The sequence below is a fragment of the Pollicipes pollicipes genome, unplaced genomic scaffold (assembly GCF_011947565.3).
Source record: "Pollicipes pollicipes isolate AB1234 unplaced genomic scaffold, Ppol_2.1 Scaffold_5724;HRSCAF=6776_pilon_pilon_pilon, whole genome shotgun sequence".
In the NCBI taxonomy this organism is placed as follows: Eukaryota; Metazoa; Arthropoda; class Thecostraca; order Pollicipedomorpha; family Pollicipedidae; genus Pollicipes; species Pollicipes pollicipes.
Window position 1 is genome coordinate 14,397,753 of NW_023596746.1, and position 24,886 is coordinate 14,422,638.

The window sequence follows — 24,886 nt, forward strand, 5'->3', positions numbered from 1 at the left end:
ATGACGTTTCAAACTTATCCTGGTCCTAGAACAAATAACTGTATATGTGTGAAAATCAGATGTGTGTCTGGTACATGCTAAGGGCTGGGCCCACCCAGTCTGAAAAGGATGCACTCACATGGGGAAGACTCAAGCCAGGCCAAATTGTGCTGAATGTTAAGACTATTTTTGTGTGGGAAGTGTTATCAGAGATTTTTTGAAAACACCTTTGTGATAGGATAATATCTTAAAACAAAGGCTCTCTGCCTTGAAACCTTTGGTGACCAGGCACAAAATGTTAAGCCCTACAATTTGCAGTGTTCATGCTGCTGTGATGTTGATGCTGCAGTGCAGTGTGACTGTCATGTCTGACACTTTTGGGTTGTAACAATGCATTTGTGGCAAGCCTTGGGACCTGCCAAAACTGTCTAACGGTATTTGCAACTGGAGTGAGAAAAACTTGTGATCCCATGGAATAGTGGTTTTCATTCCAGGGAAGGCAAAACATTTGGATATATCCATACATTTTGCATTCCACTAGTTAACCAGGTGTCAAGAAATGCACTGATGTGTGGTTTTACATCTTGATGTCAACTGCTGACCTTCTACCTGAGGTCAGCCTCAGTGCTTGGGAACTTAAAGCAAAGGTTATTTCATGGCATGAAATGGTGTCTTGTATAACCTGTGAGCATGTGAAATAGTTACTTCAACCAGAAGAAAGCAAGAAAAATAATATAAGCCCAGCCTAGTTTAGAGTCATATGCAGTCATCATAAGGTATTAGCCTCTGTTGGTCTTGAATCATGGCAGACAGCTGAATTTGTGAAAAGCAGTCACAGTCTGGTGCCTGTTATAGACTACAGCCTGTGCCTGTTATAGACCACAGTACAGTCTGTGCCATTCTGGTGCCTGTTGTAGACTATGTTGCTTTTTGCTTTGCCTAATGTTAGTTTTACTGTTCATAACCAGCTTCAACTTGCATTTGGGAACAAAGTCATTCTGCCACCCTTCAAAGGGGATTCTTTGAAATTCAAAAGTTGTTGGTTCTGGTTCAAAACTAATCTAGCATGCCTGCCATTGATTCCTTTGCCAAACATGTTAACAAAGTGTGTTGGCAATGCCAAATTTCTTGCTTGGCAGGGAATTATATGACATGCTCTTTAAGTTTCAGTTTCATTGCTTTTCAACACTTTGTGTCATAACCAGGTATAGTTTTCACCAGCTTCAGTCCATGTGTCATAATCTCAGCAGCTGTGCTATTGTGCAGTGATCCTAAGCAACATTATTTTTCCAGCAGGCAGTGATGGGTCGCTCCCCCGAGTCTCGCACGTCCCGGCGGGCCGGGCGACCGGTCGCGTGACTCTCGGTCGGCCAGCCCGCCGCACCGCGGCCGGCCTAGCTCCTCGCGCCGGCCGCTGTCGCGGGACCGCAGCCGGGAGAGGCGGCGCGGCGGCGACGGCCGGTCCGAGCCGCGCCGGCGAGAAGACGTCGATTCCACGTCACGTGCGCGGAGGAAGTCTGCCTCACCTCAGAGAACACGGAGAAGGGAGAAGTCCGCGTCCCCCGGGAGAACTCGGCGAAGAGAGAAGTCAACGTCCCCCAGGGGATCCCGGCAAAAGGATAAAAAGAAGTCAAAGAAAAGCGAAAAGTCACGCAAAAGGTATGACAACACACACACATCATTCATGTTATCTGTGCACAGCATTGTGTGCTCCATTTCTGATCGGTTCATGGTTCCTCAATGTATACTTAACACTTTACAGGCACATCATTTTTCGATGTGGGGCAAGAGGCTGACCTATACTGATTGAGCTGTGGTTTTGCACTTCTACTGCATGCCACTTGTTGATCAGTTACCAGTGTTATGTGTGCACAGCTGATGTCCTCCCCCACCAGACCCTGCCATCCATGACAGGTGGTCCCCTACCCGACCTTATCGTGTGCTGCGCGTCATCCGCCGTCCGACCTCGTCGTCTGCTGGAGGTCATGTGCCACCTGACCACGTCACCTGCGTCCGGCCCGTCCCCATCCAACCTTTCTGCAGGCTGCAATTAAGTCGGGTCGGACCCACCCGCTCGCTTGCTCTCCGCGTCACCGGCCGCCTGGCGCCGCCCCTGCCTCAGGTCGTCCTCGTCATCGAGCGCCACGTCCGGCTCGGACCGCTCAGCCAGTCCGGGCGCCGTGCTCACCATGCTGGAGCAGGAGCGCGCGCGCAAGAAGGCTGAGCGGCGCCGCCAGAAGGAGGCGCTCAAGGCGCGCGAGACGCCCGAGGAGAAGCGGCTCCGGCGTCGCCTAAAGCGTGCCGACAAGGAGCGACGCCAGAAGGAGCGCATGGGATGGGAATCAGGAGTACCGCATTACAACCAACGAACGACAACCCGTTCGGCGACAGTAACCTGCTGGAGACGTTCCGCTGGAACAAGAAGCTGCAGAAGGAAGGCCTGACCGACGTGCCCGACGAGGAGCTGGAGAAGATGAACCGCAAGAAGATGGAGGAGAACAAGCGGGAGCTGGAAAAGGTACCACAGTGCGCTCTTTTTGCAAGTTTTGTAACTGTCTGCTATGTAACCGTCTTTGCGGGCTGTTGTTAAGCAGGCGACCTGTGCAGGCATTGGTCTGCGGCGTAACCGCGCTCCACTGCGTGCCGTATTTACTAACAGGGACGTCGAAGAGCCGCGTCTGCGGTCCTGAGTGCGTGTGCTCGGGACGGTGCGACCCGCTGGTGCGGCTGTGTCGCTGACAGCTGGCCTTCGGTACCCGCCAGGTGAAGGCTCGTCGGCTGGAGCGCGAGCGCGAACGAGCCGAACGAGATCAGGAGATGGCGCTGCTGCAGAGCAAGCAGGAGGCCGAGCACTTTCGCGAGTGGGAGAAACAAGAGGACCAGTTCCACCTGCGCCAGTGCAGCATGCGCTCCCGCATCCGCATCCAGGAGGGGCGCGGTTAGTCGAACGTTGAGTCTCATAGGAGGGGAGCAGTCAGTGGACCATCGGGTCTCATGCGAGGGGAGCGGTCAGTGGATCATGAGTCACTGACGGGAGGGTTGGGTGGGTGGACCTTTGAGTCTAGTGGGAGCTGCGGGGTCAGTGGACCACCGTGTCTGATAGGATGAGCTGGGTCGGTGGTCAATTAAGTCAGATGGGAGGGGAGCAGTCATTGAACCCCCATTGAGCAGGTGAAGGGTCCAGGGCGTTAATTGCAGTTGGAGGACGTTTGTTTTTTTTACTTTGGGGAGGAGGGCAGGGTGATGAAGTTTGGGGGGCAATGACATGGTGTGTGTGTGGGGGGGGGGGAGGATCAGGGTGATTGATGTGCGGCGGTTCATGATGAAAGGACATGGGCGCAGAGTGACGGGGTGTGCGGTCCAGAGCGATAACTCTGAATTTGGTTGCCAGTGTATATCTGTCTCGGGGCCCAGTGGCAGTTTATTGGGCGTGGATGCAAGGTCCCGGCGTAACGGTCCGTGCTACTGTTCCAGCCAAGCCTATCGACCTGCTAGCCAAGTACATCAGCTCCGCCGAGGAGCTGGACGCCGTAGAGGTGCACGAGCCCTACACGTACCTGGTGGGCCTGTCGATCGCCGACCTGGAGGACCTGCAGGAGGACATCCGCGTGTATGGAGAGCTCGAGCGCGGCGAGAACCTCGACTTCTGGAACGACGTCACTGTCATCGTCGAGGACGAGCTGCAGAAGCTGCGCAAGCTGGACCGGCAGGCTCGCCAGCAGGCATGTGAGTGGCGCCACCCGTCTGAGACGAGCCGTGGGAGGAGGAGGGCGCGTCGGCGGCTGGCTGCGCTGGTCCCGCTGGTAAAGGCTGATTATGGGCGCCCGGGAATTCAAACATCAGAGGTGTCCGACGTCTGAACGGACTCGTTCGACTGTCGCGATGGACTGTCGTGGCTGTCGTTCGACTGTCGCGTGTGACTGTCGTGGCTGTCGTTGCTGTTGTTCGACTATCGCGTGTGACTGTCGTAGCTGTTGTTCGACTATCGCGCTTGGTTGTCGTAGCTGTTGTTCGACTATCGCGTGTGACTGTCGTGACTGTCTGTCGTGGCTGTCGTAGCTGTTGTTCGGCTATCGCGTGTGACTGTCGTGGCTGTCATTCGACTTTCACGCGTGACTGTCGTTGCTGCCGTTCGACTGTCGCGTATAGCTCATGGCTGTCGTTCGAGTGTCGCGCATGAGTTGAACAGTTAAATGATGCCACGCCACTGACAATTATGTGCCACCCAGACGTGGGTGGTCGTTGTCGTTAAGCGCCTGTGGATTGGTACCATCGCCTCATTATCTAGGGACGGGCGCTTCTGATCCGTGCTTTCAGCAATGAGCCAGCGTCCGTGTGTGTCGAGCCATCCAGCGCCGTTGACCGCCGCGGCGCCGAGTTGCCGTGGTTTGTGTGACGTCACTGGTCTCTGCCGCAGCCATGGGCCGCCGCGAGGGCATCCACGACGCGGTGATCAGTGACGTCACGGACGTGTTCCGCGGCAAGACGGCCGAGCAGCTGGCCACGCTGCAGACGCAGATCGAGACCAAGCTGAAGAACACGCTGGAGGGCGTTGACGTCGGCTATTGGGAGTCGCTGCTTACACAACTGAAAGGTGAGCGGCGACCGGCGGGGGCGGACGGCAGGCGGGTGGGGAGGCACGGATGGGTGGCAGGTAGGTGGGGAGGCATGGGTGGACGACAGGCGGCTGGGGAGGCACGGGCGGACGGCAGGCGACTGGGGAGGCACGGGTGGACGGCAGGTAGGTGGGGGGGGGGGGGGGCACGGGTGGACGGCAGGCGACTGGGGAGGCACGGGTGGACAGCAGGCGACTGGGGAGGCACGTGTGGGCGGCAGGTAGATGGGAGGCACGGGTGGACGGCGAGCAGCTTGGAAGGCACGGGTGGACGGCGAGCGGCTGGGAAGGCATGGGCGAACGGCCAGAACAGGCAGGGTCTTGCTTTCTTAAAAATGGGTGGCGACATTGGCCGTCTTCCGTCTTTTAACACGCGCCCGGGTGGCCGGTTGGATACCCTTCGTTCGGGTGAGGGGTCAATGTGACCCCCCTGAGATCTCTGGAACTAAGAGAGTTAGGGAGACCAAATTCACAGGGTGTGTTGACCTGTATGTGAACTCACTTAGGTCAGAGTTTGAAGTTCCCAGGTCATGACCTCCGGGTCAGATAAGGTCAAACAGGTCAAATTACAGATTGGTCTCCAAAGGGCCCCTAGAACCTAGGCAACTGTTCTGAGTAAAATGTCACACGTTCAGATAACCTCATTTGACCTCGTTTGACCTTTTAAAGGTTATGATGATCAAAATGATATAGAACTGATCTGAGTTTTGCATTTGGAAAAGGGGCAAAGATTATGCTGAGCAGTATGCTCCTAAAAACAAAATGTTGACCTGGGTCATTTTAGGTTTGAACTTTTGTGACCCATAAGAAGTTCGTGGAAGGTGTCTTATGCGACTCCTGCCATCAGTATATTTGAATGTGTGACCATGTGTTAGGATAACCATGCTTGACTTGCATGGCATATGGTGACCCCGCTGTGAGACCGTTTGAATGTTTCACTGCTCGATTTGCCCGGCTCGAGTGAACTTGCTCCCGATTTCTCGCGTTTTATTTCGTTCCGTCTCGCTGTGCTGTCCTACCGCTGCTGTGGCGGCAGCAGCTGGCACGGGTGGACGGCCACTCTGGTCTGCCGTACTGGCGACAGACCAGTGACGTCCGGCCTGGCCTGACCTTGTCAGCTGCGATGGTGCGGTGGGTACGGGGGCCGCTGTCTGGACCTGACCTAACCTGACCTGACCTGGTCGGGCTTTGGCAGCGCACCTGGCGCGGGCGCGGCTGCGGGACCGGCATCAGGCTCACCTGCGGGAGAAGCTGCGCCTGCTCAAGGTGACGCAGGGTGTCAGCGAGACGGCGGCGGCGGCCGAGCCGGCGGCTGCGGCGGCCGCGGCGGCTGACGACGGCCGAGCGCCGGCCGCCACGGAGGGGGCGCCGGCGGAGGAGGAGCCCGAGCTGCAGCACGCCTTCGTCAGGTGGGAGGTGGCGCCGACGCCGAGAGAGGCGGCGCAGTGAGAGTTATCCGGTCGGGACCGCTGCGGCGTGTGACGTGGCCACCTCGCCGGGGTTCGCTCTGAGACGCCGGAGCGGGGCGTCCTCCGCCGTGTGGCCACCCGGCACTGTTGTGAGCCGTCGTGTACAGCCCGGTGTGTTCGCGGCCCGTTTGGGACTGTTGGGATGAACGGTGCGGCAGCGGGGTCGTGCCGGGCGCTGGGATGGCCGGGGCTGCAGTGGCATGAGCTGCGGCGACAGGGGTGTGTCTGCAGCGCTATGGGTGTGACTGCGGTGCCAGGGGCGCGGCTGCGGCGATAGGGGCGTGGCTGCGGTGCCCGGGCGCCAGGCTACGTGGGATGGTGACAGGCTGGGTGTGGATGTTGCGTGGTCGTCCCGCAGTGGCGATGTTGGAGATAAATACGGCTCATTGCTCGCCAAGTCGATAAACGCCCGCGAACCCAGGCGATCGCGGCTTTCGTGGGCGGATTTCGTTTGGTGTTGTGCACGACAGTTAATTTGGGTCACTGCTGCGGGCAAGCTTAACCTGGCACCATCCAGAGTACTCACCACCCACGACCCGGCACCGCGTGGTGTAATCGCCACCCACAACTGCCGCGTGGGGGAAGGAGCTCGCGGTATCCCAGGATCTTATGGAGGGATCGAACAATAATGAACGACGATCGATACCCGTATTAATCGATCGGATACAGACAGGAATCTTAAGTCATAATTTGGCTTATGATAAGATGTTGCAAATCATGCCAAATAAGACCAAGTGTATTGCAGACCGAGGTCATGTGAGGTTTAAGGGAATGTTTCACCTTTGAGCTGAAGCAAGCATCAGACATGATGAAACAAGCTCACCTATAACCATTGGTATACTTTTTAAGTGGAAAGACTGCTCTAGACAGTACGATCTCTGTTTGGTGAATATGCACCTCAATGCGTCTTGGTTTTATTGTGTCATCGTGCCGTGCACAACATTTATCGAGAGCCAATTGCTGGCCGTTATATCTGGAAATTGCTCGCACGAACGCCAGATATGAACGCATCGACAAAAATGGTCTTGATTGCGGTATGGTTTATGGAATGGCAAGATTTAAAGGGCGCTTAATGCATCATGAATGTCAATAATGTGACCCTGAAATTCTTTCCTCGAAATACTCTCACATTTTCGCGGGCGTGCGGGTCAGAATATAGAGGGGCTTAGGTTTCAAGAAGGGCAGGGTTGTGAACAGAACTGAAAGGTCTTCAAGATGGCTATTTCAGTTCAAAACCATATAAATGTGGAACACTTCCTTTAAGATTACGTAAGGTATAGTTAAAATCATATCATTGGATGTTATTGCTATGCTCCTCTCATTCACATGTTAGACATGAGACATCGATGTGGGATTGTAGGTCAAAGTATTTTGCATCCGTCACTTCGGCTTAACACCTGCAAGTAGACCTCACATGAGCTTTTGGTGGCAGTTGGATCAGACCTTGTATGGTGTAGACTTTGATTGCCTCTAACTGATAAGCAATTAAGCTAATCGACCCATGACATCAGAGCAATCGAACCTAAGAGCAAAAACTCGACTAATTACATGTGTGGTCGAAGATCACCGTGCACGCCTTCACCGGCCATGGTGTAACGCGTGGCCGACCTGACATCGATGAATTTTCGCTTCATAGTGTGTCATCAATCGCTTGTCAGATGCTGTAAAATTTGTCGATCCTGCGTGGTACCGTGTAGAGGGTATTAACTCGTGTACTATTTATTAACTCTTGACGCTTTAATTCGTGTATTGCTTCGTTAACTCGTGAGCCGCCTGTGGTGGTCGACAGTCAACACACCCTGAGCTGGGGCCAGCACCGCCTGGCCTGCCAGCTGTGCGTCAGGCCTGGGGCTCATTCCAGGCTGGTCTGTCAGGCGTACGTGACGACCCACCGAACACCGGGTCACATCCAACTATCGTTTTACGTTCCCAGTCCAACTGCTCTGATCTTTGTCTTTTGGAAGTCCCCTCGACTATTGAGGTGAATTTCCACCCGCGCCTTACCCAAGGCCCGCTCCGGTGACCTCTTAGATGACCTGTCCCCGCGCCCTTCCCCAGGCCAGCTCCGGTAACCTCTGACGGCGCCGAGGAGGCGGAGGATGACCTGGTGACCTCCTGCCTGCGGGAGTACGCCAGCGGCCGGTACTCGCCGCCTCTGCTGACCGCTGACCAGCTGGAGCCGGGCACACTGGTGGCGGATCCTGGCGAGGACGGACAGCGGCTGCGGTACGCCCGCAGCATGGTCCAGAACCAGGGCAGGAGGGTGGAGGTGAGTGCATCAGGCTGAGCCAGCGCTGGAGCGTAGAGGAGGGGGACGGGGCAGGTCTGGAAGATGGCCTGTGAGACTAGGACGCAGTGAGGCAAGGCATGCGGGGGTCAGGGTACCGTACTGCAACCAGGGGAGGGGGACGAAGTCAGTCCCCTGGTGCGAAGCCCAGACAGCACCAGGACAGGAGACTGGAGCACGGTGGGCTGGACAGAGTCAAGGTAGAGACGTGGGGACGCGGTGCGGGGTGTCCGACTGGGCGTGGAACAGGCCGGACCGGCCGGTGGGGCTCGACGAGAGCTGAGTCACGGCCTTTTGCTTTGGCGTGTCCCGGGTAGGTTGTTGTCCGGGCCTCAGCGTCCGTCACCGCGGCGCTTGGGGAGGTACAGCCTCTCAATCCCTCGACGCTGGAGCCAAACACGTCCTGCAGGATGCGCGGTGGATGCCACACGCGTGTGCGCGATCTGTTGGCATCGCTGTGTGGCCCAAGGGCGTGGCCGTCGCGGCCCGCTGACTAACCCGACCCTCGTGACGGGCTGACCCGACCCTCGTGACCGTCTGACCTGACCCTCGTGATCGGCTAGCCCAATCCTCGTGACGGGCTGACCCGACCCCCGTGACGGGCCGACCCGACCTCCGTGACGGGCTGACCCGACCTCCGTGACGGGCCGACCCGACCTCCGTGACGGGCTGACCCGACCTCCGTGACGGGCTGACCCGACCTCCGTGACGGGCTGACCCGACCCTCGTGACGGGCTGACCCGACCTCCGTGACGGGCTGACCCGACCTCCGTGACGGGCTGACCCGACCTCCGTGACGGGCTGACCCGACTCCGTGACGGGCTGACCAGACCTCCGTGACGGGCTGACCCGACCCTCGTGACGGGCTGACCCGACCCCCGTGACCGACTGAACCAGTCGTCGTGGCGGGCTGACCTGACCCTCGTGACCGTCTGCCCTAGCCCCCGTGACCGGCTAACCCAATTCTCGTGACGGGCTGACCCGACCCTCGTGACGGGCTGACCCGACCCCCGTGACGGGCTGACCCGACCCTCGTGACGGGCTGACCCGACCCTCGTGACGGGCTGACCTGACCCTCGTGCCCGGCAGTCGGCGGCCACAGCCGAGGAGAAGGCTCTGCAGCAGGAGGCCAAGAAAGGAATGGGCTCCGACGAGGCGCGCTTCTCCGTGGAGACTGACCTTGGCCAGCAGACTCATCTCTGGTCGGACAAGTACCGGCCCAGAAAGCCCCGCTACTTCAACAGGTCAGGCAGGCTTCCCTGTACCGACTCAGTAGGTTAAGCAATCTTTAAATATCAGTGGAGCCGCCCTGTTCGGCCCAAACAAGTCTCGCTACCTGACAAGGAGGGTACTAGCTACAGTTTACTTAAATGAACGTAATCGCACTTTCACGCGTTTGCTGGCGAGCAAAGATTGTCACATGCATTAATTGTATATATGGTATGCATATATGGCATGGTATATATATATATATATATATATATATATAAATTCTATCGTGGGGTACAAATTGTAGCGATGTTTTCTTATGGATTTCCATGTGACGGAGGTGCGCTGCCACAATTTCCATGCGTTAGCCCATTAGTCCCGCAGCGAGACAGGGCGTCTGGCGACTGCGGCCTCAGTCTGCATGCTGTTTCCCAGAGTGCATACGGGCTTTGAGTGGAACAAGTACAACCAGACGCACTACGACATGGACAACCCTCCCCCGAAGATCGTGCAAGGTTACAAGTTCAACATATTCTACCCGGATCTGATCGACAAGAGCAAAACGCCGGAATACACACTGGTATGTGCGTGTTGGATATTGCTAATGCGTGAGTGGGGTATGTTTTGGCGTTTCTTCATCTGCAGTGAAGCCCACAACCTATCCGGGTTGACAGTGCACGTTTGTTTGTATGAGGGTTCAGGTATTTTATTGCTGTTGTTCCGCCACCCTCTGGCTCTATTTTGTTAGCGTACAGCGAAAAGACCATCGGGAATTAAGGAAAGCACGGGAAAGTCGTGCGGCCTCTCATGCAGCGTGTTCCCCGTGCCAGTCACGGCACTGTCGCGTGTTTCTGTGCTGCCACCCGGGTTGTCGGGTGTTTGTGTGCTGCTACCCGTGTTGTCGGGTGTTTGTGTGCTGCCACCCGGGCTGTCGGGTGTTTGTGTGCTGCCACCCGGGTTGTCGGGCGTTTGTGTGCTGCCACCCGGGCTGTCGGATGTTTGTGTGGTGCCACCCGGGTCGCCTGTGATGAAACCACAGACACTGATGAAGCTAACCAAGTAGCTACATGTATTTGCGACCAGGTTTATCACGCCGCTCTGCCCATGGACTTCATGCTTCAACGAGCGCTGTGTTGACCTGACATGACCTGCGGTCAGACGTCACTTGAGAAACGCGTCTGGATTTCAGACCGTGTGCTCCGACAACAAGGACTTTGCCATTCTGCGCTTCCACGTGGGCCCTCCGTACGAGGACATCGCCTTCAAGATCGTGAACCGGGAGTGGGAGTACTCGTACCGCCGCGGCTTCCGCTGCCAGTTCCACAACAACATATTCCAGCTGTGGTTCCACTTCAAACGCTACCGATACCGCCGCTGAGGGGCCGAGGCGCCTCGCGTCTGTCTACTGACGTTCCAGCCAGACAGGTCCGGCCCTGTTTTATGGGAAGTGTTGTAGTGCTGTGGTGCGCTGCACGCGCGCCTCGGAAACGAGTTTTTGTCGATGTTGAGCCATATTACGGGCGTATTTTTTGAAATGTCACTCACGCGACGAATGACAAACTAAATGACCTGATCATCATCGTCATCTCAAGCTGGTTGTGTGTTAACGACTTTCGGCAGTCCAGAACATGTACTGCAGGAATACACGTCCGCGCACCTAGAAAAGCCAACCGTTTGGGCCTGTCGTATTTGAGGCACGTCACCGTGACAGATATACCAACTTGTCTAGACATCACTTTTACATTCAGTCGCCGCGGCAAGAGACGAACCAACACTCTGGAAAATGCACCCAAGACACCACGAGCTCGATGCCAGTACCGGGGGTGTATTGGCAACATACAGGAAATCGGTGTCGTAACTGGGATCACAGCGCGATGAGAACTCGAAGCGTGATCCTGAGCGAGCGGCGCCCGTGACAGCTCCGACCGAGCGGCGTCCCACGGTCCGATGGGGCCAGCGCGCCGGCGAGATTCGGCGAGTACCCAGGCGGCGCCAGTCCCCAGCTGCTCCCCTGTTGCCCGCTGCCCCATTGTGTCACCGACGCCGCGCAGCGCTTCAGAAACGTACGATAACACGTAAACAATATGTCCTCGCGCTTTGCAACACATAGCCCGGCGTGGGAGTCCAGCCAGCATGCTGAATACGTAACCGTGGGCGGAGAGCGGGCCGCGGCGCGACCGGCCCGTCCCGACCCACCACCCGAGGCCACCGGCAGCGCGTCTCCAGCGGCGGCGGTACTCTTGACGGCGGCCAGCCCGCCAGCTCACGACAGCTGACGCGTGACCGAGCGTCCCCCGTCACCACACGCGCTGGACGCCGCCGTCGAACGGCGGCGTCACAGCACCGCGCGGACGCGACGGCGGCGTGACGGCAGTACTAGCTGAACCAGTGTCCGCTGCCCGCGGAGGTCCGGGACCGGGCGCCAGTCTAGCTTGGGAAGGCGATGGGAAGGATGTCGGTGTAATGCTTCACGAAGTGCACCTCAACGCCCTCCTTGATGAAGCCGGGCAGGTCGTCGAAGTCCTTCCGGTTCTCCTCCGGCAAACTGATGACCTTTATGCCGGCTCGTTTCGCCTGTGCACAAGGGGCGCAGTTTATTCACAGGTATCAAACGAAAAATGAGACCGGACTCATAACAGTAGCAGCAGTATGGCAGTTGGCAGAAGGCGGAGCCAACGTGGTACTGGACGGCGTATGATAAGTACCTATGTATAATGGGATATAGGCGACATGGCTAGGTCGCTGGGTAGGGCAATCGATTAATTTTTGTTATCTGGAACCTAACCGATTATGGACGCTATCAGTCTCCGCTTGATGCGTCCGATGTGCAAACATGCCACCGTTTCGTATTGCCTCAATGTTTCACTGGTCACACAAATCCGGACGTGCGCCGGCCAACTCCGCGAGCCATGCACTTCCCGGCAGGGCGACCGCCCCCCGCGGCTCCCGCCGGGCTCCATCTCAGCGGAGAAGCGGCCTATCTCAGTACGGACGACAGGGGCGCCGCCGTCGTCGGTTGCCACTCACAGCGATCGTCTTCTCCTTGATGCCGCCGACGGGCAGGATCTTGCCGGTGAGCGAGAGCTCGCCGGTCATGGCCAGGTCGGGCCGCACCGGGCGGCCGCGCGCCAGCGACAGTAGGGCCGTCACCAGTGTGCAGCCCGCACTCGGTCCGTCCTTGGGCGTGGCGCCCTGCGGCGGCGCGCCTCGCTCAGCCGTCACACAGACGCACCGCGCAGCCCGCACCATGGCACACCGCACACCGCACACACGCTTCTGATACACCGCACGACACCGGGCGGGACGGCGTCAGGGGGCGGGGGTGAGGGTCACGAGCAGGGTCGGAACTGGAATGTTACAGGAGATTGGGCGGAACAAGTATGAGCACATTCTTCGGTTTCTCGCCAATATTATGCAAGTGGAAATGGATGGGGCGGTGATCAACACTCGCTGCCTGAGTGGCGACTCTTCGAGCACGCATCTTTGTCCGTGGCACAATGCTAGCCACGTCAGTAATTAATATCTATTAATCTTTCAATGCTATTATTGCCGACGCACAACCCTTTGCCCGGTCTGAATAACGCAAGGCCTTTGCGCTGCCTGGCGGCCACGTCGTTATCCGACCTTACCTCGGGAATGTGGAGGTGGACTCTGGTCCGCTCCAGGAAGTCGTTGTCCGGCTCCAGCTCCTGCAGCAGCTTCTTGGCGTAGCTGTGCGCGATTTGGACACTCTCCTTCATCACCTCACCCAGTCGGCCGGTGGCCTCGATCGAGCCGCGTTTGGACTCGCCCACGCTCGACGATTCGATGTAGCGCGGCGAGCCGCCCATGGCAGTCCAGGCGAGTCCACACACCACGCCGGGGGGAGTCTCGTCGTACATGCGGTCGCTGGCGAACAGAGGCTTGCCGACAAAGTCGGGGAGGCTGGCGGTGTCCACAGTCAGCTGGTCCGGGCTCTCCTTCACCAGCTTGAACGCCGACTTCCGCATGATCTGGAGCATCGGCACGCCTTAGCGGGACACGCAGGGAGGCGAGCCCAAAAGGTTGCTGGGTGGACGCGTGGGCTCGAACACTCGGGCACAGCCAGGATCGACGCCCGGAGTACAGTTAAAGCACGAACACTGCATGGGAGGTACGTAACGCACAGGCGGCGATGTAGATCTACGATCACTGACCTAGGACACTCGTTACTTTTAACGGGCATAAACCTTAGAGAAAGACAAAACAGAATATTTTCCACGGTGGCAGCTCTATAGCAATGATCCGCAAAGGTCACGAAAAACACCATCTGCCCGATCGTCCCCCACCATGTCTACCCCGTGGACCGTCCACGAGCCCCTCATGCTGTGTATCACATCCCTGTCGTCTCTAGCCGGCGGCTGGCTGACCGGCCGTGACCAGCGGCTCCCTGGCCGGGGGGGGGGGTGGGGGGGGGGGAGGAAGCCGGCGCCCGACAAGCCCTGCTGCACACCTTCTCGATCTGCTTCTGCAGGTTGCGGACGCCCGACTCGCGGCAGTAGGAGCGAATCAGCGTGCCCAGCGCGCCGTCTGTGATGTCCACCAGCTCAGCCTTCACCCCAGTGTCGGTCCGCGCCTGGGGGCACGCCGCAGACACGCTGCGTCACGGCACACAGGCTGCATCGCCGCAGACACACTGCATCACGACACACAGGCTGCATGACCGCAGACACCACATCACCGCAGACACACTGCATCACGACACACAGGCTGCATCGCCGCAGACATCGCATCACCGCAGACACACTGCATCACGGCACACAGGCTGTGTGGCCGCAGACACCACATCACCGCAGACACACTGCATCACGGCACACGGGCTGCATCGCCATAGACATCGTATCACCGCAGCCACACTGCATCACCGCAGATGCATACACCACGCGCCTGCGGCACTCGAACGCTCGCTGTCTGTTGCGTGCCGGCGTGTGCAGCTACCAAGATCATGAAGTGCAGCCCGGAAACACGTATTGACAGATGGTACACACGCTGGATGCCGGGCACGGGGCTTGAAAAGCACATCAGCGCGAACCGCTCTGGCTAGTGACCATTGGTGGAAATGGCCGCGCGGCAAGCACACAACTGAGTTGCATGACTAGTAGAGACAACCATGTGCCTGGAGTCCGCAAAGGATACAGCATCCCATAAGCGTGGAACCGGTTAGGATCCTGGATCCACCCTTGGAATGCAGGCACATGCCTGAATAGAAGCCTGTCGATTGGTAGAAACACTAAGGCTGTCAGCAATTATTTCTGGACCAGAGCTGTGCATATATAGAGCTAACATTGCAAAGAGTGTAACGAGAGCTAGCGACGAGGAGAAGGCCATGCAGTGTACTGATACAAACCACGCGTATACACCAGCCACGATCCGCACGGGGTGATCGATACCAAAGCAGCCACGCGAGAGGTTCGGAGCAAGCAGCACCAGGTTAGCGTACGTGGGTCGAAACTATGGGGACGTCGGCCTACCCCGCCAGACCCACCTGCGGTATGATATACTGTTTGGCGATGTTAAGCTTCTCCTCAGCCACGTAGCCGGACACCTCGATCAGCTCCATGCGGTCGCGCAGCGGGTCCGGAATCGTGTCGATCACGTTGGCCGTGCAGATAAACAGCACCTGTTCGACCGCGGGCGGGGGAGGGGGGGGGGGGAAGTCAGCGGGAGCGTGCAGATAAATAGCACTTCCTCGGCCGCGGAGGGGGGGGGGACGTTAGCGGGAGCGTACAAATAGAGTACTGCGACGGGCGCACATGGCCAAGAGGCCATGTCCTCCGAACTGCACATGCAAAAGAATGCAACAGAAGTGGCGGGAGACACTAACACATTTACCGTCAAAACCGTCACAGCCATTTATCGCGCAAAATGGGTGCGGCAAGTGTCTCTAAGTGACCAATGGGCACAACATGGCCGCCGCTGTCGACGCACCCCCCATTCCAAACGACAGCAACAAATAACAAGATCCTTACCGTAAGAACCGTCACAGATGCTTACCACCAGAAGCGCTATAAACGCGACACATATTTCAGCGCACGCACCCCAGTGACTTCCGGAACACGAAAGACCGGTGAACAAAATGTCATGGTGCTATCTGTGATGGAGCCGACTACCCCGCCAATAGGCTGGCGTGGGGCGGACGCGCCTCCACCCGCGTACCTTGGACAGGTCGACGGACACGTCCAGGTAGTGGTCCAGGAAGTTGGCGTTTTGCTCGGGGTCAAGCAGCTCGAGTAGGGCCGATGTCGGGTCCCCCTGAAAGCCCCTGGTGGCAGAGACGGCAGACCGGTGTCGGCCGTCGGCCACCCGAGCCGTGGCGCCTCTGATCACACCCGGCACGCCGGGAGCCCACAGGCCACAGGCCGTCGGCATTCCTCCGAGCTGTAGGCGCTCACACACGTGTGCGTAGAAGAGCATCGTAGCATATCTTTGGAAACGACCTCTTCAACTACCCTACTGGCAAAAGGGCGTGGCTCCAATGGGTTGACTCGTGACTTTATTTAACAACCAAATTACACTGAGACTAAGCACTTCTAATTCCTGGAGGCTTCCACGAATAAGCTGGATGCCGCGCATCAAGTGGTGCCTGAAGCCGTGCGTCGGCTCGCGCGCCGAACGGTGAGGATCTTTTGCCGGCGGGAGACCGGGACTCACCTGCCGATCTTGTCTACCTCGTCAATCAGCACCAGCGGGTTCTCTGTCTTCACCTTCTTCAGGCACTGGATCATCTTGCCTGGCATTGCGCCCACGTACGTCCTGGGCACACGCGCTTGAGTTGTCGCAGGCGCCCAATTTCCATACATCAGCAATGGCATGGTCAGGTCGGGAGTCACGTGTCAGCAGTACCTGATGTGCAGACCCCTACCAGCACCAGCCTGGCCAATCCACATACTCCGACCGCGGGAAGCGGGCAATGATGGCGCGTGAAAATGTGTCTTCCAAGACAGCATGCAGCAAACGTCGAATACAGCCTTGGCAACGAACACTCACGCGCTTTCCGACAGGAGACAAACACGGCAAAAGAAACCAGCCCGGCGCCCGGCCGTGGCCTGGGGCGGCGCACGAGCCAGCTGTCCGGCAATGTCCGCCGGAGAAGCTGACGCACGTCCGGCCGTCCACGCGGCCCGGCATCCGGACCAGCCTCACCTGCGGTGGCCTTTGATCTCGGCCACGTCGTACATGCCGCCCACGCTGAACCGGAAGTACTGTCGGTTCAGCGCGCGCGCGATGGAGCGCGCGATGCTGGTCTTGCCAACGCCCGGTGGTCCGTGAAAGCACAGGATCTTGCCCTGCGTGCCACCCTTCAGTTTGCTGACTGCTATGAACTCTGCAAACGCGACACGGCGACATCACACCGCCGCGCCGTGTTGCGAACACACCGGCGCAATAGTGCTACACAACACTGAATGGAGCTAACACGACCGTTACACAGCCACTGAATGGAACAGCAGCACGACCCGCCACAAACAAAGGCCATCTTGAAGAAATGTCATGGATCGGTTCCTCACGATTACACGCAGTTCTAGCGTAAAGAAAGAATAACACATGTGTACATGTAACGCCACTGAAACAGAAGAACCTATCCACAGTGTTGCAAACGGCGAAGTCAAGAATCCGTCGCAGTGACCTAGTATGCGCTTTTTGACGTCCTCCATGCCATAGTGGTCCTGGTCGAGGATCTCCGACGCTTGGTCGAGGTCGAGTCGCTCCTCGCTGTGCGTGCCGTACGGCAGCCACGTCAGCCAGTCCAGGTAGTTCCGTGTCACACTGCCGACACCGAGACGTGGTGTCAGTGTTGGTATCAGCGTCAATGTCCGCGCCACAGCGCCGCACGCCAGGTCGGCGCAGTGTGACCCGCCTATACTGATGATTGACCACCAAGACATCACCGTCCGTAATGGAGAGCAGCCGCCGAGGCAGCGCGCACACCTCCCGGTACAACACACTTCAGAACACGATGTGGAAACCAGCAGGACAGCGCCGGCAACACCTGCAGAGCCTGCCACTTCGCTTCGTACGTGCAGCAGCACTGCCAGGGACGGTGCTGCGTCATTGTCCGACGCAAAGCACACTCACTTGAACTCCATCGAGTGATTGTCGAGGAATCCCAGCTTGCTAAGCTCCTCCTCAATCACCTCCATGACGGCAGGCGGAACCTGTTTGTCCTGTGAACCAGCCATCATCAGTGCAGCTAACGAAATGCTGTAATACCCATCTACACCAAGGGTAATGCACAGCCGAAACACTGCTGGGGGATGTACTTCTGCTTCGCGAGTCCATGTCGGATGTTCGATGCGTTCGAGATCGGGGCCAACATTCAAACAAAGTGAAGTTGTCTGTTCAAAGCGTGACAGGGCAAACATGGGATACTTTTGCAGCTCATTTCTGTTGTAGGTACTTTGCGAGACACCGCTATTCTTTTGGTTGTAAAAACGTGTTGTAAAAATCAATTATACCCATCACACTATCCAAATACGAAAATGTAAGAGCAGCATGCCATAATAAGGAAGGCAGCACATGTTTTACCTTAATACGTTCCCGGAACTTCTCCTCGATTGCCTGCTTGTCATCCTTTTCCAAACCCAACTCCTTCTTTATTACCTGCAAAAAATGTCAAAGATGATAATTATGCTCGACAAAACGAATACGTGGTATCCCTTGAAGCTTATCAGGAGCTTGCCAGTGACAAACATTCATAAATATTCAACCTTGAATTTCACAACCCAAAAGTGACTCAGCTATCGTATCGAGATTTGAGCATGAAAACCCGAAATTCCGGCATCCACTACCAGTACATGCATTGTAGCGCAATGTGCTGCTGGTCTGGACGCTCATGCTGGTGGTGCTCTTCTTAATGCTTAGAAGACTAAACTGAGCATAACTCATAGCCAACATAAAATATTTTAGTAATGTGCACTTCGGCTCATTTCGTCCACGCCTGCTGGCACGAATATTTCATTTCGACAGTGGGACAGCCTCAAATGTTAAGTCAACGATATACCGTCATGGCCATTTGTCTGATCTCTAGCATTTACTAATTGGAGCGAACTTCCAACACAGCAAGTGGATGACGCCCAAAGGTGCCCGGTATGTGCAAGAGCCCTGGCACTGACAGCCAGTCACGTCAACTTCAGCCAGACGGGAGGTGGAGATAGGGAGGGGGAGGGGGAGTGAAGGTGGACGGGTGTCAGCCCTCTCCATCTCAAGCATGAACAGAACTGAAGAAAACAATGCAGTAACGCTGGATGGCACCCCAGTTTCGAGCGCACGCATTGAGCACATGTGTTTTTGCATGTCATGTTGGGATCACATGTCGCGGCATGAAGCAGTTCCTTTCCTTTGCAATGGTCCCTTGAGCCCCGAAATCGAGCCGTACCCGACTCCTTGTACACAATGTCCGTAAGCCGCACACAAGATAAGACAAATGGACTTAAGCTCCTCTACAATGCATGGTAAGTTTTACCAACGACTGTAAAACCACAGTAACAAAGCGCCATAATATCGTCCAGCTTGGACAGAATGAGACAAAACTACCAATTTACCGTGGGAACGCTAAGCCTCGGCTTTTGGAAGTTGCGGGGGGAATTTTTAACAGAGTATCGTAGCGATCATTGTGCCTAAAACGAATCGTCGCAACTGCAGACCCAAACCCAGTGCCCAACTGCTGCCGACTGGAGCTGGTCGATCCGCCACCCGCCGGCCGGCGGCGGGCCCCACCTTTAGCTGCTCGTTGAGCATGAACTTCCGGTGCTGCGTCTTGACCTTCTCCTCCACCTCGCGTCCGATCTTCTGCTGCAGTTTGCTCAGCTCGTACTCCTTCTTCAGCATCGAGAGGGCAGCATCAGCCGCTTCGGGATCTGCCCGCCGCACGATCACAATGGGTCAGACTGATGGTGACGGTCGGTCAGCCGCAGCCGCAGCCGCAGCCGCAGCCGCAGCCTGCAGCTGCAGCGCCAGTGTGCGGAGACATGTGTCGTGACCGAGGTCGCTCCCGCTCGCGGGAATACGACGGTTAGTTTGCCATCCATACCGAGTCATGCTAAGCGTGCCATCCAGTCACTGCGCGTCGAACTTCATGTGGAACCAGGGTGAGACGGACGACAGACGACAGTGTGATTGGAGGGCAGAGGTAGCCGGAACTACGGCGCTGCAAATGTTCAACACCATCGGGGAAGCGCCGAAGTGGACGCAGAATCCCGCGCAGGGCGAACTGACGTCCCGCCAGTCCACCGAACCAGAACCCAGTTCACGTACACCGGCAGCTTCGTCACATTCAACAGCTGTCACTCCATCTCACCCAAACCATAGCGAATCTCGTATTCTTTCGTGTCTTCCGCGATGTCGCATCGATGCATTCCACTGTCGATTCCAGACATGTGGACCCAGCCAGCCCCGTCCCACCAAGTTATGACCCCACCTATCGCCGTATCCCTTCCCGTCGCGCGCGTGCAGCGTACGTCGCACACACCCGCTCCCGGTTCACGCGCACCGCATACGTCGCACACCCGCTCCCGGTTCACGCGCACCGCATACGTCGCACACCCGCTCCCGGTCTACGTGCACCGCGTACGTCGCACACACCCGCTCCCGCTCCACGCGCGCCACGACTCACATTGGTCTCCTCGAGCGCGCGCTGCACCTCGTCCGGCTCGCTGGCGGTGAGCGCAGCGCCCAGGTCGCTCAGGTAGACGGGGTTGTCGACCACCCGCTGTCCCTGCGCCACCATCTGCTGCACGCTCTCGCGGTACAGCGGGTTCAGCGCGATGATGTCGCGCACGGTCTTCACGATCTCTTGCGTCAGCGCCTGGGAAACGGACGACGCGTCGCCGTGACGTCTCGCACCGGCGTTGAAGGCAGGGATGGCGACAGCCGCTAGGCGATAGTGTGAGGCGTTCGTCCCCTTCCGGTGGCGTCCGAACGATACGCGAGGTGCCGTGCACAAACGTTTCCCGTCTGTCATAAATCGTTTGCAACCGCACACGCCAGAACAACACCGAACACTTGGTGTCAAACTGGTCGCGTGACTTGCTAGCCTCGATATCCACCAAGGGATCGAACACATAGCCAACAAGCGGAATGCAACCAAACAGTGGTCGCGATCGGTATGCACACTGGCCTTCCACCTGGGGCTGGTGAAAGACCGCCGCGCCAACGCACCTTGACCTCCTCAGTGTGCTCAAACTTCTCGTGGGTGACGTTCTCCACCTCAATCATGAGCAGCTCGCCCAGCGGGGCGGCCGGCCGCTCGGCCACGCCTTCTGCGGGCTCGGTCGGCTCGGACAGCCCGGCCGGCTGGGACGGCTCGGACGGCTCTGCTGACTCGGTCTGCTCGGCCGGCTCGGGCGCCGCCGGCTCGGCCGACCGGCGGCGCCGACGGCGCCGCTGGAGCGCGCTGCCAGGCTCCGCCTCCTCCACCGGCGAGCTGACGGATGTCCGGAACGCCGGGAAGTTCAGCTTCAGCACTGCCGAGACAGGGCCGGAGCTTGCCGCAGGACCCACATAGCGGCAGGGGCCGGCACAACGGTAGGGGGCGGCACAGCGGCACGGGCGGTATAGTGGCACGTGCCGGCACAGCGACACAGCAGCAGGGAGCCGCACAGTGGCAGGGGACGGTACAGCGGTAGGTGGCGACACAGCGGCAGGGGGTGGCCTAGCAGCACGGGCCGGCACAGCCACAGCAGGCCAGCACCTCAAAACTGCAGACATTGAATGGAGGCGTCATTTCACGTCACTGACAATAGATCCTGCATGTTTCGCTTGTCACTACCACCAAATGTGAGAGACTGGCGCGGAGGCCATCGCGACCCCATTACCACTGCGGGGCGCACGCCATGATCACGTTGGTACGACCCCACAACTTAAATCGCGAGCGGGCAGACCTTCGCCGGCCGTCTGCGTGTCGACGGACATGGACTGTCGTCGGCTCACTGTTGTCGTTGACGGGCGGTGTTTCGACACCGGCGTCGGCGTCTTCCGGCAGCTGGCGCACGGCGCGGATGCGCCGGTGCGCCATCACGATCATGCGCAGCTTGTCGCCCAGATCCTGCAGCTCGTGGATCTGCACGAACGTGCCGACCGTGTGGATGTCGGAGAGGCGCGACACCACTTCGTCGTCACTGGCGAGGTCCAGGCGGCAGGTCAGGCGAGCCAGCAACGGGGCGGCGAGCGGGCAGTTGCAAGTGCGCGGCGGCATACGGGGTGCACCCAGCTCTGCGCATCGCGCAGGCCCGGACGAAGGCTGGATTGGCACCTGGTTATAATGTTGAGTGGACAAATATCGGATGGTACTGGCACTGCTTGGCGAGTCACAAGGAGAACTCACCCTTCGGTCTTTTTCAAGAAAATACCCGCGTAAGGCTGGTTCAGCTTCACTTTCCTCCTAATCAAATCCATCAGTGGTTTATTTGTTATCTGGAACACAAAGAAATGAGGACAGCATTAACATAATTTGCTCATGCTTAGGTAATGTTTCAGCTTTTGACAAGGCATCTAATGGCCATGGCATTTTGTTATCTCATTTCACTTCCAACCAATGCACAAAACAGAGTGACATTTCCACAAGTTCCATCTTAGCTCTCCACAACAATGTGACAATGGGAAGCACTCACTACAATTTGCTGTTCTCTCACCTCCACAATCTTGATGAAGCGTGGAAAGACGGGGTTGCGGTTGATGGCAATGACAGGCACATTGGGCCACACTTCAGGCACAGTCATGGCGGCAGGCAGGTGGTGGAAGCTGGCCGCCTGTGCCGGCGGGCCGTCGCCGTCGGACGGCGGCTCCTCCTCGGGCGGCGGCTCCGAACTCAGCCAGCGCCGGCCCCCGCCGCCGCCGCAAAAGACGGCTGAGGCTGGCCGGCTCCGGCCACCAGCCAGCAGTGCGCCACCCCGCCCACGCACGGCCAGCGGCCAGGCCGAACGGCACAGCTGGCGATGGGCATGCTGACGCGAGCACCGCAAGCACGCCTGCAGAAGCTTAGTAGCCATCCTCAGCTGGAAACATCCACAACACATGTCACACTGTTTTAGCTGGCAATTCAACTGGTGACTGCCAGCTACATGGCAATTAGCTAAATTGCCATTAAATTGATTGCCAGCTAAATGGCAATGGCTGGCAATTTGCCTGTTTTATGGGTGTATGTCAAATATAAGATTCATGCTCACTGTGTTTGGGCACAGCAGTGCACTGGAAACATGAAACTATGTGCACTAAGCAGACAACACAAGCCATAATTTCAACTTCTGAGGAGTGAGGAAGCCATCACTATTGCCACCATTGGGGCTTTATGACACACTCAGCATCTAGGGCCATATTTCCCAATACCTCCCTTTCCCAGACACAAGAGGTAGCCACTACACTAGGAGTACACCTCTGAAGAAACTGGTGGAGTCATTTCACAAGACATAGCATTAATTCATAGATTGACCACTTATGTTTCCTAATAATTACTAATCAAGTACCACCTTCATCTTTTGTGACTGTCTGACCTTGATGCATGACATTATCTATAAGCATGCACAAGTAATTGGCAACATATCACAATTATCCTATTTTGAATGTTGATAATATCTTGTCTACATTTTCTGTGCCTGCCAGACACTCAATTTGTGACCATGCCATGCTAAATTAAAATGACACATTCATCGACCATGGCACATTACAAAATGTAATTTAAGTGACATTTTGATATCATATAATTTCATCACACTGTGGAAACAAAGAGAACAGAACTTAAGTTGCATTGGATCAAAATGAAAGTATGACTATACATATATGAGAATCTTCCAGCCAAATTGTCCTGATAACCAAGCATGGATGGACATCATGATACAACAGATTCACAATTACATTTATGGCCTCTTAAATTTATTACTTCAAAAAGCATAATCAATAATGAGAGATTCAATGTATTTCTTTCAGACGGTATAGCACAACCCCATTATGGTACGCAATCATATTGTTTCGTGGCCAAGCGGCTATTTCATGCATCTGCACGACGCAAAGATGACTAATGCCGGGTTCCTGTTACGTCACTCGTTAAGCGGAGGTCTACATAGACAAAATATGTTTCTACGGATCCCACCACTCCAACACCGTATAAACCCTGAAGCTACGGCGTGCGCCGACATACTCAAGGTCTTTGAACACATCCCCTACACAGTGCACGAAATATCAACATCGAATGTCCGCGATCCAGTAGTGCGCTATATCCTTGTAGTTGCCTGCGGTTTATCTGTCCCAAAATGGTATTCGCGAACATCAAGTGCGTAAAGAAGAGTGGAGATAGTTGGCGATATGTTTCAGAATAGACAAACTTTACCAGGAAAAAACGAAGGAATCAGTATCTACTATTTATAACTAACCAATGCCTGAGACCATGCAATGCCTAGAGTTCTTATGATGAAATGCATCGTGAATTTCTGATTGCAAAGGTAAAGGTATTCTTTGAAAGATTATCGCGCTGCCGTTACCATATTTCCCTCCGCGTTGCGCATTTGCGACATTTCTTTGACAGTCGACATTGACACAGCAACATTGATATTGATATTTACATTCAATGAAATCGCCTTGATCATAGACGACTGCATCGGCAAGTGTTCTGTTGTAGGGTCTTGGGCGAGTACTAATGGCACGGACCTGGTAGAACCGTGGGTGTGACCGAGAAGGACAGGCCCGCAGCAACCATGATATGCATGGAGTGGATCGTAATTTGTTATGTTGAGATGCGATGGCAAACATAACGGTCCCATGGGACCGTATGTGTTTTATCTTGCTTCAGGATAGCCGACTGTTTCAAGAATGCCTTGTATGTGATGTGGATGTAAGGGTTGTATGGCTCTGTTGCTGGAGTGCTTGAATGTCCAAGCTGTGGACCAGGCCATCAGTTGTTATCTAGCCCCCTGTCAGGTGCACAAGTTAGTAAAATTAGTTCAAGGGAAAAACAAGCAAATTGGGTAAAATTGCTCTTGGAAAGCTTGGAAAATGACTTAAATTGGTGTGCTGTTGTTATATGCTTCATAATATTGGGATGGGGCACCATAGTTTGTAACAGATATTTGTAGCACAATTGATGGGGCAGTCTTGGTCATGCATATGCAGGCATATTTAGAACTATGTATGCTACCTACCTAGTTTTGAAGAGCTTACATTGCAACCCATTTTGGATTTCATGGTGGTACAATCATCTGGCCTTAAAGACAGTTTTTTCTGATTCATCAGGTTTGTCTGGTTAGCTCAAGTGGAGCTGCAATGCTGTGGTGCCACCATGTGAACTATCCCTCTCCAAACAAACATCAAAGCTCAGTCATGCCC

At 56.3% G+C, this 24,886-nt stretch overlaps 2 protein-coding genes across 2 annotated transcripts; one reads left to right on the plus strand and one right to left on the minus strand.

Annotated features, from left to right (window-relative positions):
• The first annotated feature begins 1,073 nt into the window (after nt 1-1,073).
• LOC119102702 (cactin-like) lies at nt 1,074-10,966 on the plus strand. The gene is given in 13 exon segments (XM_037226160.1): nt 1,074-1,084; nt 1,411-1,638; nt 2,102-2,342; nt 2,345-2,497; nt 2,743-2,917; nt 3,454-3,705; nt 4,397-4,573; nt 5,790-5,893; nt 5,939-6,003; nt 8,122-8,332; nt 9,440-9,594; nt 9,995-10,139; nt 10,749-10,966. Coding segments are annotated over 13 exon segments (2,106 nt in total). The 3' UTR covers nt 10,938-10,966.
• Nucleotides 10,967-11,751: 785 nt separating this feature from the next.
• LOC119103799 (lon protease homolog, mitochondrial-like) lies at nt 11,752-23,763 on the minus strand. The gene is given in 19 exon segments (XM_037227452.1): nt 11,752-12,133; nt 12,587-12,751; nt 13,189-13,551; nt 14,031-14,153; nt 15,063-15,197; nt 15,734-15,839; nt 16,229-16,330; nt 16,721-16,901; nt 17,202-17,341; nt 17,651-17,739; nt 18,101-18,175; nt 19,292-19,410; nt 19,413-19,431; nt 20,187-20,378; nt 20,732-21,036; nt 21,503-21,690; nt 21,897-21,985; nt 22,204-22,566; nt 23,706-23,763. Coding segments are annotated over 18 exon segments (2,895 nt in total). The 5' UTR covers nt 22,561-22,566; nt 23,706-23,763; the 3' UTR covers nt 11,752-11,986.
• Between the last annotated feature and the right edge of the window lie 1,123 nt (nt 23,764-24,886).